At 42.9% G+C, this 14,906-nt stretch overlaps 1 protein-coding gene across 1 annotated transcript in view; it reads right to left on the reverse strand.

Annotated features, from left to right (window-relative positions):
* LOC308104101 (thrombospondin-2-like) overlaps positions 1 to 14,906 on the reverse strand; it is a 42,877-nt gene extending 27,971 nt beyond the window's left edge. Inside the window, exons 1-9 of the mRNA XM_080454396.1 lie at positions 14,673 to 14,906; positions 14,425 to 14,496; positions 13,815 to 13,957; positions 11,274 to 11,534; positions 5,355 to 5,448; positions 4,730 to 4,894; positions 2,249 to 2,425; positions 818 to 991; positions 426 to 556 (exon numbers count right to left, since the gene is read on the reverse strand). Of these exons, the coding sequence (XP_080310522.1) occupies positions 426 to 556; positions 818 to 991; positions 2,249 to 2,425; positions 4,730 to 4,894; positions 5,355 to 5,448; positions 11,274 to 11,534; positions 13,815 to 13,957; positions 14,425 to 14,494 (1,215 nt within the window). The 5' untranslated portion in view covers positions 14,495 to 14,496; positions 14,673 to 14,906. The remainder of the gene's footprint in view (positions 1 to 425; positions 557 to 817; positions 992 to 2,248; positions 2,426 to 4,729; positions 4,895 to 5,354; positions 5,449 to 11,273; positions 11,535 to 13,814; positions 13,958 to 14,424; positions 14,497 to 14,672) is intronic.

Consider the following 14,906-nt stretch of genomic DNA (forward strand, 5'->3'; position numbering starts at 1 on the left):
TAAAAAAGCATTAAAAGTTTGAACATGGTTTCTGACCAACAGCGACAGAATATGCAAGTATTTGTGATCATCAGAGAGAGACTGTCTGCCAACGGGGCAGATGGTTGGGCCTCCAACCAAAATAATTCAAACGTGTGCTCATGGGTTTACCGGAAGACGATACGTTGCACAAGAAAAGCTAACTTTTATGAGACTACCGCGTTCCCACGCAACCCCCGACAAATAGGGCTCTATCGGCATCTGAACAAGGCTTCAGATGCCGTAGTCCCGCTTTTGGTAGGGGTATGTACTCTGTATGTGTGTGTGTGTGCGTGTGCGTGTGCGTGTGCGTGTGCGTGTGCGTGTGCGTGCGTGCGTGCGTGCGTGCGTGTGTGCGTGTGTGTGTGTGTGTGTGGCTCCACGTGCGTGTACGTGTGGTATTGTACCTCGTCCTCGTCTTCGCAGTGTGTGCCGTTGCCATAGAAACCCTGTGGGCATCTTCCACATTCCCACGACCCGTCACTGTGTGACGTGCACTGCACCCCGGGAAAACACGGGCGATACAGCAGACAGATGTCTGAAAACACACACACATGCGCACGCACGCACGCACACACACACACATAAAATTCAGAGATGACCTGGGAGTTAAATGTAACTTCCCATCGAGAGGAGGTGTCATTCACTGTTTTTGTTTGTTTTTGTTGATGACACATATTATTGTGTCATAGGACCACAATGGAAACAAGTGCCCTGGACTTTTTTGTGTTTTATCCTTTTTTATCCTTAATGTCTTACATTAAGGCTTACTAAAAAATGTGGTTTGAGAACTACTGACCTATAGGGCAGGGTTCTCTGTTGCAGGCTGCGTAGTCCGCTGCGTCTCCGGCACACCGCTTGCCTCCGTACCGCGGGGTGGGACTGGCACACTCCCTCCCTCGAACCGACAGACCTCCCCCGCACGACGCAGAGCACTCTGACCACTCCGACCAGCCCCCCCAGCCGCCGGCAACTACACACACACACACACACACACACACACACACACACACACACACACACACACACACACACACACACACACACACACACACACACACACACACACACACATTTGAAATATTTATTTATGTCCACATAAACAGAAGTACAAGAATGCCTTGTACAAAGGACATACACACTGCCAGTGCAGTCAGACAATGGTGGGAAAACAGCCAGTTACAAAGTGCATATAAGGCATATCATTATTTCGTCTGTGTTTCAGGACGGATAAAATACTCTCCTCCTGATTGTGTGTGAGTGTTACAAGATACTTTTTTGTTGTATTGGCAAAAAAAAAATGTGGCTTTCAATTAGGACAAGATTCAGGTTAGGATTAGGATTGGAGTTGTGCCAGATTTATACTTGGTTGCATGTGAATGTCGCTGCCTGCGATGTGTTGTTGTGGGCTTGTACGATGTTGCACGTGTTGTTGGGGGCTGTACGATGCCTGTGTGCAACTAGAGGAAAGGCCAAAGAGAAGGTTTATAGATGTGATGAGAGAGGACATGCAGGGGACCGGAGTGACCGAGGAAAATGCAGAAAACAGAAGCAGAATGTAAACAGATGATCCTGCTTGTGGCGACCCCTGATGGAAATTAACCGAAAGAAGGAGAACGAGATGCCGGCACGCAACTATATGTATAACCAGTGGTGGAAAAGGTACTCAAAATTAGAAATACCCTGTTACAAGTAAAAGTCCGGAATTCAAAATGTACTTGAGTGAAAGTACGAAAATATTGGTATGAATATGTACATAAAGTACCAAAAGTAAAAGTACATGTTTATGCAGAAGGTCCAGAAGTTTTCAAGAGTATAAAATGTTCAAAATGCTTGTTGTGAGCTTGTGGATCGTTTTTTTTTCTTCAAAAAGCCAAAGTTTAAGGGCTGAAGTTTTGTAAGCTAAATCTACAAAGTAACTAGTAACTAAAGTGGTCAAATAATAGTAATGGAGTAAAAGTACAATATGCCTCTGAGATGTAGTGGAGTAGAAGTAAAAGTATTGGAAATTGGAAATACTCAAGTAAAGTAGAAATACCTCAAAATTGTACTTTACAGTACTTGAGTACATGTGCTTAATACCAACTGTAATACCAACGTGTGTGGTACAGAATATGTGTGTGTGTGTGTGTGTGTGTGTGTGTGTGTGTGTGTGTGTGTGTGTGTGTGTGTGTGTGTGTGTGTGTGTGTGTGTGTGTGTGTGTGTGTGTGTGTGTGTGTGCATACTCACTTGCGCAGAATGTATTGTTGCAGGACTGTGTCTCTCTCTTGTTCCCCTGGCACTCTTTGCCCCCCCTGTGGGGGGACGGGTGGTTACACAGGCGAACGCGCGTGACATTGCCTTCCCCGCACGTCGTAGAACACATGGACCACGGAGACCACAGCCCCCAGCCCCCGTCCACCCGTCCTACAGACCAAACACAGACACACCAAACACATAACAGATCTAGTCAGTGGTGGAAAAAGTACTCACATTTCTTACTTAAGTAAAAGTATCAATACTGCATTGTACAAATACTCTGTCCGGAATTCAAAATTGACTTGAGTAAAAGTACAAAAGCATTGGTATCAAAATGTACTTAAAGTACCAAAAGTAAAAGTACTATAATGTTTGAAAATAGCAGATCTAGCTCACAACACGTCGCATCGCGACGCGTTGTGAGCTTGTAGATCGGCTATTTTCAAATAGCCTATGTATAGAATAGGGCTGAAGTGGTAAAATATGTTTCATTATATAATAATTTATATCTGCAAAGTAACTAGTAACTAAAGTTTTCAAATAATTGTAGTGGATTAAAAGTACAATATTTGCCTCTGAGATGTAGTGGAGTAGAAGTACTTAAAATTGGAAATACTCCAGTAAAGTAACTAGAAAAAGTGCTCCTCGGAGCACTGCCAGACCCCTAGTGGTTGAAATCTGAAGATCAGAGCACTACGTCACGCGAAGCTTGGCCAATCAAGGGGACAGGTAGGAAAAGAGGGACAGAGACCGACCGACAAAGCCTCCTGTAGGCCGACCCCTGGGGTCTGGCAAAAATACCTCAAAATGTCCAGTACTTGAGTAAATGTACTTTACACCACATAACAGATGTAGTCATCATCGAACCTCTGGTCTAGTACATGCTCGCTGTACAAGCACGGTAGCTTTGGAAAAACCCTTCAGCAACACTACAACATAAATTCAGCATCTTGGGAATTTGTGGCTCCATGTTGTGTGTACATTGGACATACCTGCAACCGAACCATGTTTCAAAGCCTGATGACAAAGCCTGAAAATCCATTCATTTGAGTACGGCTGGGGTTTTTACAGTAGATATATGGGGTTGTGTGCAGTGTTGGGACTATTCAGTAACTCCCACAGGATGAGGCATGCTCAGTCAATCATGAAAACAGAGCAAAAGCTCTGTCTGGACCGGGTCTGGTCTGGCTAGGCCCAGTCACAATTATTACATAATCTTCTGATCGCAATTATATGAGCTTATCGCAATTATCTTTGCATAATCGATAGAATTGTTGTTTCCAGTCATCCGTATGAAAACAGCTGGATGGCAGCAACAGAAATGTCATTATTTCCACATAATTTTCCACACTATCATCCCTAGCTTAGGCTTTTAGGGCAAAAATGGTGAGCCTAACTTATTAAGTTAATTGGCTGGTGTTATAGGCCAAGCTTTTATCAACCCTATTGATTGTAGAGCAGAGTATCGGCCCTATCTGGCCCAGCTGTTGCCAACCCCAGTGATTAGTAGATCAGGATAGTGATATGCTGATGAAACCCCTTTAAAAGCCTGTCTTTTCCAAAAAGGAATCCAAAAAGAACATTAGTGTCGCTCAGTCGCTGCCGGTGCCAAGCAGGGACTGACTTTGATGGCCTATAAGACAGTCAAGGAGATCAGACAACACAATAACAGATGGATAAAAACACAAGCAAATTGGACATGGCTAAAAAGTTACTCCTCCACATACAAGTGATGTTTTGTATTAATTTAGCTCAACTAACCGCTTAGTTTGACGAGTAAAAAGAACATCAAAACGAAACTCAAGTTGGGACCGATATTAGCAGCTATGTAGGATGGCACCAGGACATTGTGAACAGCTCGTGGCAAACAAAACGGGCTTCAACAATACTTTTCAGTCGCGTTGAGCTTGTAGATCGGCTATTTTGACTGCTTAAAGGACAACTTCAGCCATTTTCAACCTATCTTTATATAATTGGTCCTCACTAATGCTCATGATATAATGGTGGTACCATTTGTTTGTTTTGTATTTGGTCTGTGTCTCATAGGAGGATAGAAACCTGCCAAATGAGTCTCAGACACAGACCAAGTAGACAAGAATGGTAACATGCTATGTCTCTATGAATTGAAGACACAGGACCACAGTGGAAATAAGCCCTCAGGGCTTTTTGTGTTATACTTTTAGCACCGTTGTATAGTCGTACCACTGTAATTTACAAACTGTTAATAAAGTATTCAATCAATCGATCAATTATCATGAGCATTAGTCAGGACCAATTATATGAAGATATAGGTTGAAAATTGGTGAAGTCATCCTTTAAGTTTTTTACATTTATGGAATTTCTTTGGTTGAAATTATTTTGATAAAACAATGTTGTTTTGAAAATCCTTTGAAAATTATATTTACTTCCGCGACCCACACAAATGGGTCCAGATCCACTGTTTGGGAACCACTGTATACTAAGGTGTTGTACCTTTGCGGTCACACTTGGCCAGCATGCAGCTGCGGGTCTGGAGCGACGGACCACTACAGGAAGTGGCGATGTCATCGCAGGAACGCCCTCGCTGCTGCCCGCCACGCCCACAGGTAACCGAGCATTCAGTCCATTCCGACCACGGAGACCAGCCGTCTTCCTTACCTTGGACACACACACACACACACACACACACACACACACACACACACACACACACACACACACACACACACACACACACACACACACACACACACACGCACACGCGCACATACATACTAAATGATTATTTGAATCAACTTGGGTATACTTAAAGCTGCACAATGTAACTTTCCTCTTCTACCCCGGATTTGAACCCGGTTTCCTGAGCAAGTGCTGGATTTTTTATACCATTGAGCCAATAGAGCCTGCCTGCTTGCTCGGGGGATAAATTGAATCTTGTCAGTTCCTGTATCTAGGTGAGACATGACCTTTGACACAATCTAATTGTCTCAATAGAAGAGCAGGGAGGCAAAATACAACCACCCCAATTGTATAAGTTACATTGTATTAACATACTCTACCATACAGATAGGACTAAATTACATTTTATCCATGAAATAAAGTGAGGCTTTAAACTCACCCAGACACACGGGGCAACAGTCTTCGTCCATAAAAGTAGGATTGACACAGGAGACGGGGGGGCAGGACACCTGCTGACATACCACCTTGCCATCCTGCGTGCACACACACACACACACACACACACACACACACACACACACACACACACACACACACACACACACACACACACACACACACACACACACACACACACACACACACACACACACAGACAGACGGACACACAGACACACAGACACACAGACAAGACAGAAAGCAGGGCTGTCACGAATTCCAAACTTAAGTTGACGATTATTTGTCATACAAATAATTGCGATTAATGATTTAATCGTGTTTTTGGCATTGAACATTGGAACGTTATGAAATAAAATACAATTTCTGTTTGCCTTTTAGGCTTTGTAATCAAAAATTGGCACAGGGCAGATATGACAAATAACTTACAAATACAAAGACATTACTGACATATTTGTATTTTCTTTCATGTAGAGTATGAAAGAAAATAAATTCCCTCCTGACCATCGGTAGCTTTTAAAAGAATGAAGAACCATGTGACATATAAAAAAATATATAAATATTTGTAAACAGACCAGTTACCAAGAGCACCAAAATATTGGAACATTTAAAAGAAAATGGTATACAGACAGAAATGACTTGGTGAGGAAATCCTCAAATTTTAGTGGAAGACAATATAGGTCCAATTTAGTCCAAATATGGGTGCCAGATTCTGTAGAAAGTGTCCAACTTGGAATGCAACAAGAGTGTAATGCATTCACTAGGGATACACTCCATTATAATGTTATGCCACGACCGTTTTGTTGTAGCAATGTCCTTGATTCCAAAACAGAATATTCCTCCTAGCAGCAAACGTCAATACATGAAACAACCTTTTGTGCTTGATATTTCCTGTCCGGGAGACCAAGCAAAAGGCACATGGGATTTAACGAACACCAAAGATAACAGAAAGTTCACCTGCAAATGCAATACCAGACCAATAGCTCCGGAGCTTCACACAGGACCAAAGGCAATGAATAGTCAGGTTAGTATTCTGTTATTTGTCTGCAAATTGTCTGGTTTGTCTGGATCTTTGTTTAGATCTAACATATTGTGCGGCCAGAGTTTTAAAAAGTAAGTTAAAAAAAAAATCTAAATGGGGTTGTCTTTTCGTCGATTTAGGTGTTTAAAAATTCATGTCTGATGCACCACACCGACCACATTTTTTAGTTATTGCAAGGACCCCCCATAACTCAGTAAGGGACCCGTAAGGGTCCATTTGGTTCCATTTGTACACCCTCAAGGAACCCTGAGGATTCCTGGACCCCACTTTGAGAACCACTGTTTAGACTACATCCCCGACTGTGAGAAAGACCGTCTAAGCGGCTGGAAACAGTACTGAGGCACCTGTATGGGGTAACCAAATGGCGTATTTGTTCACCAACATAAAGCAAATGTAACCCATGTGAAACATAGGGCTATTAAGAATGGGCCTATAACGTGAATTAGAGGTGTAAACTTCGTTTCCACTGGAGGGCGCTACACTCGGTCCTTGCAATTTGAGGTGTAGGTAGAATTACATCCTGGTACTTCCTCAGAAACCATTTTCTTGCTAAAGAGGTTTGAGAAGCTGCTGAGACAACTCCTGGTATGAATACGCCACAAAATAACAATCCATTGTTGATTATATGAATAATATATGATAGCTAATGAACACTTTTCTTATTAGAGCCCAACTGTGATCCTGAAGGAGAAATAATTCAGTCAAGTATTGTGTGTTGAGAACCCTGGTGAGTGAACTAGCTTGTATTTAGGGTTAGCTTCAAGCCTATTGCTAGCATGTCCAGTGACATACTTTGCTTGCTATTTGAGTCCAGATACCTTTCTTAAAAAACAATCAGGGGTTTATGACCGTTGTGTCTAATGTTTAACATACTTTGGTGCACTCTGTATCATTGTAGTAATGTTTGCAGTTAGCTTAATGCTAATCGTGATTAGCATAATTAGCTTCTCAAACCTCTTTAGCAAGAAAATGGTTTCTGAGGAAGTACCAGGATGTAATTCTACCTCTACACCTCAAAATGGCAAGGACAGAGTGTAGTGCACCCTCCAGTGGTAACGAAATGCAACTACACATCTAAATCACATAGGCCAATTCCTAGTAGCCCTATGTTTCACATGGGTTACACAAACATAACAAGGACATTAGCTGAAGCACCCAATCATGGTGGTGTCCAGCTTCTCCCTCTCAGCTCTCTCTCTCTTGAAAACTGGCAGCAGCGTTTTATACCCAGGTGAGCTAGACTGCACCATTAGACTGCACCATTGACACTACAGGAGTGTTCAAAACATATCATAAATACCTAACTAAACATACAATAAACACTTAAATACCCATAACCCCCACTGCCCACAAGTATCGCCTCTTGACCACAAGGTTGGCATCGAACTACACCTAATCTAAGATTCGATCAAAGCCAAGAATGTGTACACAACCCTGTCTGGTATTATATATTTTTTTGTTTGAGCTGTCGGAAATAACTATAGGCTACAGTTGGTTGTTAAAGTCAAGATGAAAACAATATAATAATTTGGATTAAACTGATAGGGATTTTTTTTAAATCGTTTTGAATCGAAACGTGACCCCTAGAAGTGAAATCCAATCGAATCGTGAGATAGTAGACGATTCACAGTCCTACTTATTACCACCATCGTCAACACATCCATAACCTCAGGCTGCGCTCTGTCTGTTTTCAGGTCAGTCAGAGTCAGAGTCCGAGTCCATGCTTCTCAAGAAATGTACAGAATAACCTTTTGGAATAGTCTTCTGTTTTGGATCAAGGACATTGCTACAACAAAACGGTCGTGGCATAACATCTTAATGGAGTGTATGATCCCTAGTGAATACATTACATGCTTATTGCATTCCAAGTTGGACACTTACACAGTATCTGGGATCCACATTTGGACTATATTGGACCTATATTGTCTTCCACTATAATTAGAGGATTTCCTCACCAAGTCCAGCTTGTCTCTCTTTTTAATGTTCCAATATTTTGGTATTCTTGGTAACTAGCCTGTTTACAAACAAAACACAGGGTTTTTATTTTTTCTAAAAACTTCCTATGGTCAGGAGGGGATTAATTGTCTTTCTTGCTCTTTACTTTTCTGTGTTTATACATTCTGCTCTTCTTCTGCTGTCTTGTTGTTGTTGTTTTGTTTTTGTGATAGTGTTTGTACGTTTATTGAAAAATGAATAAACATATTTCGCGAAAAAGAAGAATAACCTGTTGGAACCAGTCAAGCTTCAAGCTGCCCCACTGCAATGCTGAAACAGCACTCCTCACAGTCACAGAGGCATTCCACGGTGCCCATGCTGACTCCCACTCCTCAGTCCTCACCGTTCTAGACCTATCTGCAGCATTTGACACAGTCGACCACCAGTTTCTCCTGGACACCCCTTCTGACCTTGGTAGCACTGGGACGGCACTCAAGATCGCAGCAGTCAGTTTCCGACGCTGCCACGTGGAATATGGCTCTATACAGACACAAGGCCACTGGCAGTGGATCGCTAAATAATGGCTTCTTCCCCCCCCCCCCGGACAATCAGACATATGAACGATCGGTCCAGAAAAAGAAAAAAATTGGCCGGGGAAACGCTAATAACCCCCCACCGTTATACTGATGACACTCGACTGTTTTTCTCCTTCAGCTCCCTCTGCCAGATTGAAGAGCACATCGCTGCGTGCCTGAGTGACATCTCACAGTGGATGTTTTCCAAAACACCTAGATAGATAGTTAGACCTTCATTGATCCTGAGGGATATTCAATCTCACCGCAGACAAAACTTGAGCTTCTCTCCTTCCCCTGGAAAGTCTTACCCCCCCCCCTGCACGATCTTTCCATTTTCATCAACAACACCCTGGTGCCCAAAACGTTGCAGTGGTCCTGACCTGGAATGCCATCTGTCCTTGAAGTCGCACATAGCAGTGATCACAGTGATCACAGATTCCTGGAGGCTTTGAGCTTAACAACATCCAAAGGATCAGACCGTTCCTCACCAAGGAATCTGCCCAGCTCCTTAGCCAAGCCCCAGTCATCATCTCCACGCTTGACTACTGAAACTGCCTTCTTGCTGGTCATTTTGCGTAAAAAACGTTACAACTGATGCAGAATGCCATGTACGGCACTGGCCTGATATTCAACTTCCCTCCAAATGTCACATCTAACCCATCTGCGCTGCCTTCTCTGGCTTCCAGGCAGTTGTTGTCTACAACCGATTCAAAACACGGGTCATGGCCTTTATACAAGGCAGTAAAAGACATGCCCCATTACCTTCAGGAAATCGTCCTCCCTACACACTGGGACACTGAGATCAGCTAACACAGGACATCTGTCCCTATCTTCCCTATAGACACTAGCTGGATTCTGTTCCAGCCTAAATCTCAAGCTGTGGGATATAACCTCCCCATCAAGAATGGTTTTAACTTATACAATTACAAGCAGCGAAATGTTGTTGGGACTTGTTCCGCTAAAAGATTTTATCAAGTAAGAGAAGAAATAATATTATGATAATAAAACATATTCACAAGTTTCCCAAGGAGCTTACTGGGGAAAAGGGGATGTGTTAATGTGGGCATTACTGTTGTCAATCATTCAATTCATTTGAGGCAATTGAGGGATCAAATCAGTTAACAATAATGTGGGAACACAACCTGACAGAAATCAGAAAATTAGTATGTCTATTTCCTCTACAAGATCTTCCTCCACACAGCTGATTCAAATCACTTAACAAGCACCATGTAATCCCCATGCAGAGATTCAGGCGTCACAGCCAGTGTTGCCATGTCTGCTTATTATAAGCATATTTTAAATATTGGTAGTTGCGGGTTGGGGTTTTTTTTGGGCTTGTTTTCAAAGTGTAGTTGCTTATTTGGGCTTGCTTCCTAATGTTGTTTAAACCAGTGGTTGCCACAGTTTTTCATGTCAAAGGACCCCCAAATTAATATGTAATTGTCCACGGACCTCCATCTGAAAATATTCTGTGCCAGGGACCCCCATACAAGATTTGTGTTGTTAAAATGTTTCAAAGATATTTCACTTTATCCTCAATATTTTTGGAAAATAACAGATCTACAATCTCGCAGCCTAGTCGCTTCTTTTGGGCTTGTTTTCATAGACCTGGCCGCTTGTTTCTCTTGCAAAATCTGGCAACACTGGTCACAGCAGCCATCAGAATGAAACACAGGACAGGAATTAGACTACATCTAAGAGCAAGTGTCAAGAGACATGATCATTCATTTGAATCAGCTGTGTGGAGTGGAATGAGCGATAACAGGAAATGATGCCTAAAATTAACGCAAGGGCTCATGGGACACTGGAAACTTGTGGATAATCAGTCAGGACTGCAGACTAAATTCCACACATGGACATATGTTAATAATTTCTTATTAATAAACGTATTAATAAACGTATTCAATCAATCAATGCCATAATTGCAATTGTAAATTGTCAGGACATTGACATATTCTACTATATGAATGAATATTTCCAAGGGAAAGCTTGAGTTAGAGAGTATGATCAAACATAATGCTACTCATTCCATTTCACACCAGACATCGTTTTCAGCCCACAACTTTGCACAGTATGAGAGTTTTTCATCTAATAAAGGAAGTGACAAATGCAAACTTTTACCAGACTATACAGTTTGGGGAATTACAGCACTGTACTACTGAATAATTTCAATGCCTTGGACCTGGAAAAAACAACCAAAATATAGTGTGTGTCTAGATAATTCTGGTAATGCGTAACATTCTACCACCCATATCCATGACAAACGATAGTTCAACACAGGAATCTCCCGGGGATATCCTATAAAAATGCAGACTGATCGTTACATAACTCGTGTACTCTTGACACAGACCTGGCAATCGCAGGAGGTGCAGCTGTCCACCTCCCACTCCTCCCCCTGCTCGTAGACCCGTCCGTCCTGCACACACCAGATCTCTCCATCACGGTCCCTGTCCAGGATGTCAGCAGCATCGTCCGTACGAGTGATGCTGCTGTTGCTCCTCCTGCTGCTGTTGCTGCTTCTAATACTGCTGCTGATGCTGTTGCTGTAGCTGATGCTGCTGCTGTTGCCCAGCTCTGCTAAAGTTATACGCATCTCCTCATTCTCGTCTGTCTGGGACCACACACACACACACACACACACACACACTCAATTTAACCCATTAAGACCTGAGGCCGATTCTACAAATGCCTTCTAAACCAGTAGTTCTCAAACTTTTTCGACTCCCAGAAGAGAAGATTTGTGTAGATTATTTTTAAAAATTATCATTTTTTTTTTTAAATAGTAGATGTACAAGCTCGCAGTGTGGCACGAAGTGACGCGCTGTGAGCTTGTATATCTTCTATTTTCGAGAACTACTGTTCCAAACCACTGTTCTAAATCCTAGAAAAACTTAAGTTGCTATATATATGATAGCAAACATCAAAAATGACACAGATGCTTTAGTAGATCAGAAATTTTCAGCGAAGAGATTTGGTGTAGAGGGGAAAAAAGAGCGGATCGAATACAGTGCCGAACCTCGGTCAACAAAACAAGACATGGTAAACACACTTATTCACTGGCAGGAAGAGGTAACACCACAGGTTTCCTGAGGTGCTGACCGTCGGGAACAATCTTGAAAAGGAGGGGAAAAGTGGCACTCTCTTAGCCTGGTAAACCCTCCCTCCGGAAATCTCATTTCCATTTGATTTCAGGAAGGAGTCTGGCCTGAAGGCTTGTCTGGGCGTTTCTAGCCCGTACACCAAATGGACGAGCCTATCAGCGTCGTCGCACATCGTTCTGTGATTGACAGCGACAGTTGGCCAATCAGGTGGCGAGTCCGAGTGAGCCCGAATGGGACCGAGTGCAGCCGACAAAAATGGAACGATCCGCCATTGTTTCTGTGGCCAGTTACACTTTTTACTTTTAAAACGCTCTCAAACTTCTTTTTTGAGGCACGGAATTTAGTTTTAAGATATTGTTTGGATAGAATTTAGTTGTTTAACTTCATATATGTGGTCAATTAATCATGACAGAGCCTATTTAAAAATAAAAATGTAGAGAACCGTCAGGGGCGGGCAGTGACACGCATGCATCCGAATAAGGCAACCTATTTTGGGCATGGCCGTCTCAAAAGTCCCGTTGCGTCACATTAATCTGGAGAACTGCTGATTGGCTGAAGGGGAATAGCGATCATTGGCTGAAGGGGTTGTCAGTCAACGGTATTACTCCCGCCCAACTCCAGCCCACAGCCAATATTGCAGAATGGGCGATCAGGCCAGACTCACTCCTGAAATCAAATGGAAATTTCCGGAGGGAGGGTTCACCAGGCTAGCACTCTCTGGCTCCATATAGTGATTTATTTGATTGATGTTTAGGTTTTTTGGCCTTCCTCGGAATCAACAAATCGTCTCTGTCGGGTGGAAACCTCTTATGTCCAAAACTGTTACTTTTCAGGATTCAAATTCAAAAACAGCAGATCGACAAGCTCAAAACGAGCGTGTAGATTTTTGCAGTAGTATGATGAAGTATGGCGTTCATTTAAGCAAAAACACAAAAACTTTTAAAAAAAAGATAAGAGGTTTCTGCACGACAGTAAGGAAATTTGTTGATTCGGAAGGTCAAAAGGCCGAAACGTCAGTCAAATAAATCACTGCATACAGAGCCGTGAGTGTGCAACTTCTGTCCTCCTTTTTAAGACACACTTCAAACCATTTTTCTTTCTGTCACAGGGATTAGACTAATCACAGTCCTGGGAAGTTAATCTGTTATAGGTATAAAAAATGAGTTCTGCACACTGACTGTAGCTTCCTGAAGTGCAATTTACTGGCACATCCTACAGTAATAGTACGTTTGGAGCCTATGCTCTTCTTCAGACTAAACAGAGACTACAGAGACGCCATCTTAAATACATTTGTTATTGTCACATGATCGTTAACTGATGAGCCACAAACGTATACTAAAATAAATCAGTGCCTAATACTAATCAACTATTTGTCATTGCCTTTTGGTATCCCCCTTCTGGTCATTCTTTAGTTTTTTTGGTAAAGGGAATATGCTCTGGTCTGCTTCTGGTCAGACTGAAGTAAATACATGTGGGAAATGTAGACTGTCTGATATATTTTTTATATTTATGTTTTGATAATTCAAATACAAATGCATGTTAACTGCAGTAACCCTGGTTTCCCTAATTTGGGCACATTTTCACATTGTTTTATTTAACAAATAGCAGATCTACAAGGCAGCTAACAATGTGTGGCTATGCGACACATTGTGACAATATATCACAATTTAATTACATTTAAATGTTAACCTGGTGTCCCAATTTTGGGCAACCTTTCACACATTTTCAAACATTTTGATTTCAATGATCTTTTTTTCTTAACCCTGTCCCCTATCACAGTGTGTTCTTACCACTCTCTGCAGGTCCTTCAGCAGGTTGCTGGTGACGATGCGGAGGCCGTGGATCTCAGTGATGAGACCCAGCAGGTCCTCACAGGACTGTTGACACACCTCGGACGCCGAGTGCCCTTTCACCTCCGCACCCACCGCCACACCTGAGCGCCAACATGGCTGTGAGTATAGGCTTACTGTACGTATGATTTATACTTGGTTGCGCACACTGAAATTAGCAGATCTACAAGCTCACAACGCGTCGCAGAGCAACCTCGTTTTCAGTGTGCGACACTGACATGCAACTAAGTCATAAATCACCCTTTAGTGTACACACACACACACACACACACACACACACACACACACACACACACACACACACACACACACACACACACACACACACACACACACACACACACACACACACACACACACACAGTATAAAACCCTCAGTGTGAGAAATGAAAGAGTTGGACTTGTTCTATGCAAAAAAAATGTGATTGGTCTGTTTTGCTCATTATGAAATGTGTGATATGTTATATCAATTCATGTTTTTCAGTGTGTGTGTGTCTGTATGTGAGCTAGTGCTCGTGCACGTGCACGTGCAGGAGCGGCGCGCACGTACCTGAGCAAAGGAGGATGCCGGCACACAGCAACATCGGAAGCCAGGAGGAGAAACACCTCGCCGGACTCATCGCTGTTCGTTCACACACACACACACACACACACACACACACACACACAGTGACGCACACACACGTGTCACAACGCATTAGACGCAACACACATCAACAGGCAGCACAAGAGGGGGAAGAATGATGCAGAGCAGATACAGTGACAGCAGTGACAAGATGCAAAAATGGGGGGACATACCTGTGTCCTCGTGGCTCCCCCCGTTGTTCTGTCTTCTCTCTCTCCGCTGTAAAAGACAGACCTGCTAGACTCGTCCCCTCACGGTATAGCTCCACAGAGGCTGTGGTGGAATGTCCTGTCTCCTTTCCTCCTCGCTTCTTTCCTCGTCGTCTCCTCGTCCCCTTGTCCCCTTGTCATCTGGACCGGGAAGCTTCTTCAATGAGGTCTCCTCAGTAATTTGTCATCCGGAGAGGT

This window comes from Gymnoscopelus braueri (assembly GCF_963280865.1).
Source record: "Gymnoscopelus braueri genome assembly, chromosome: 17".
NCBI classification, from domain to species: Eukaryota; Metazoa; Chordata; class Actinopteri; order Myctophiformes; family Myctophidae; genus Gymnoscopelus; species Gymnoscopelus braueri.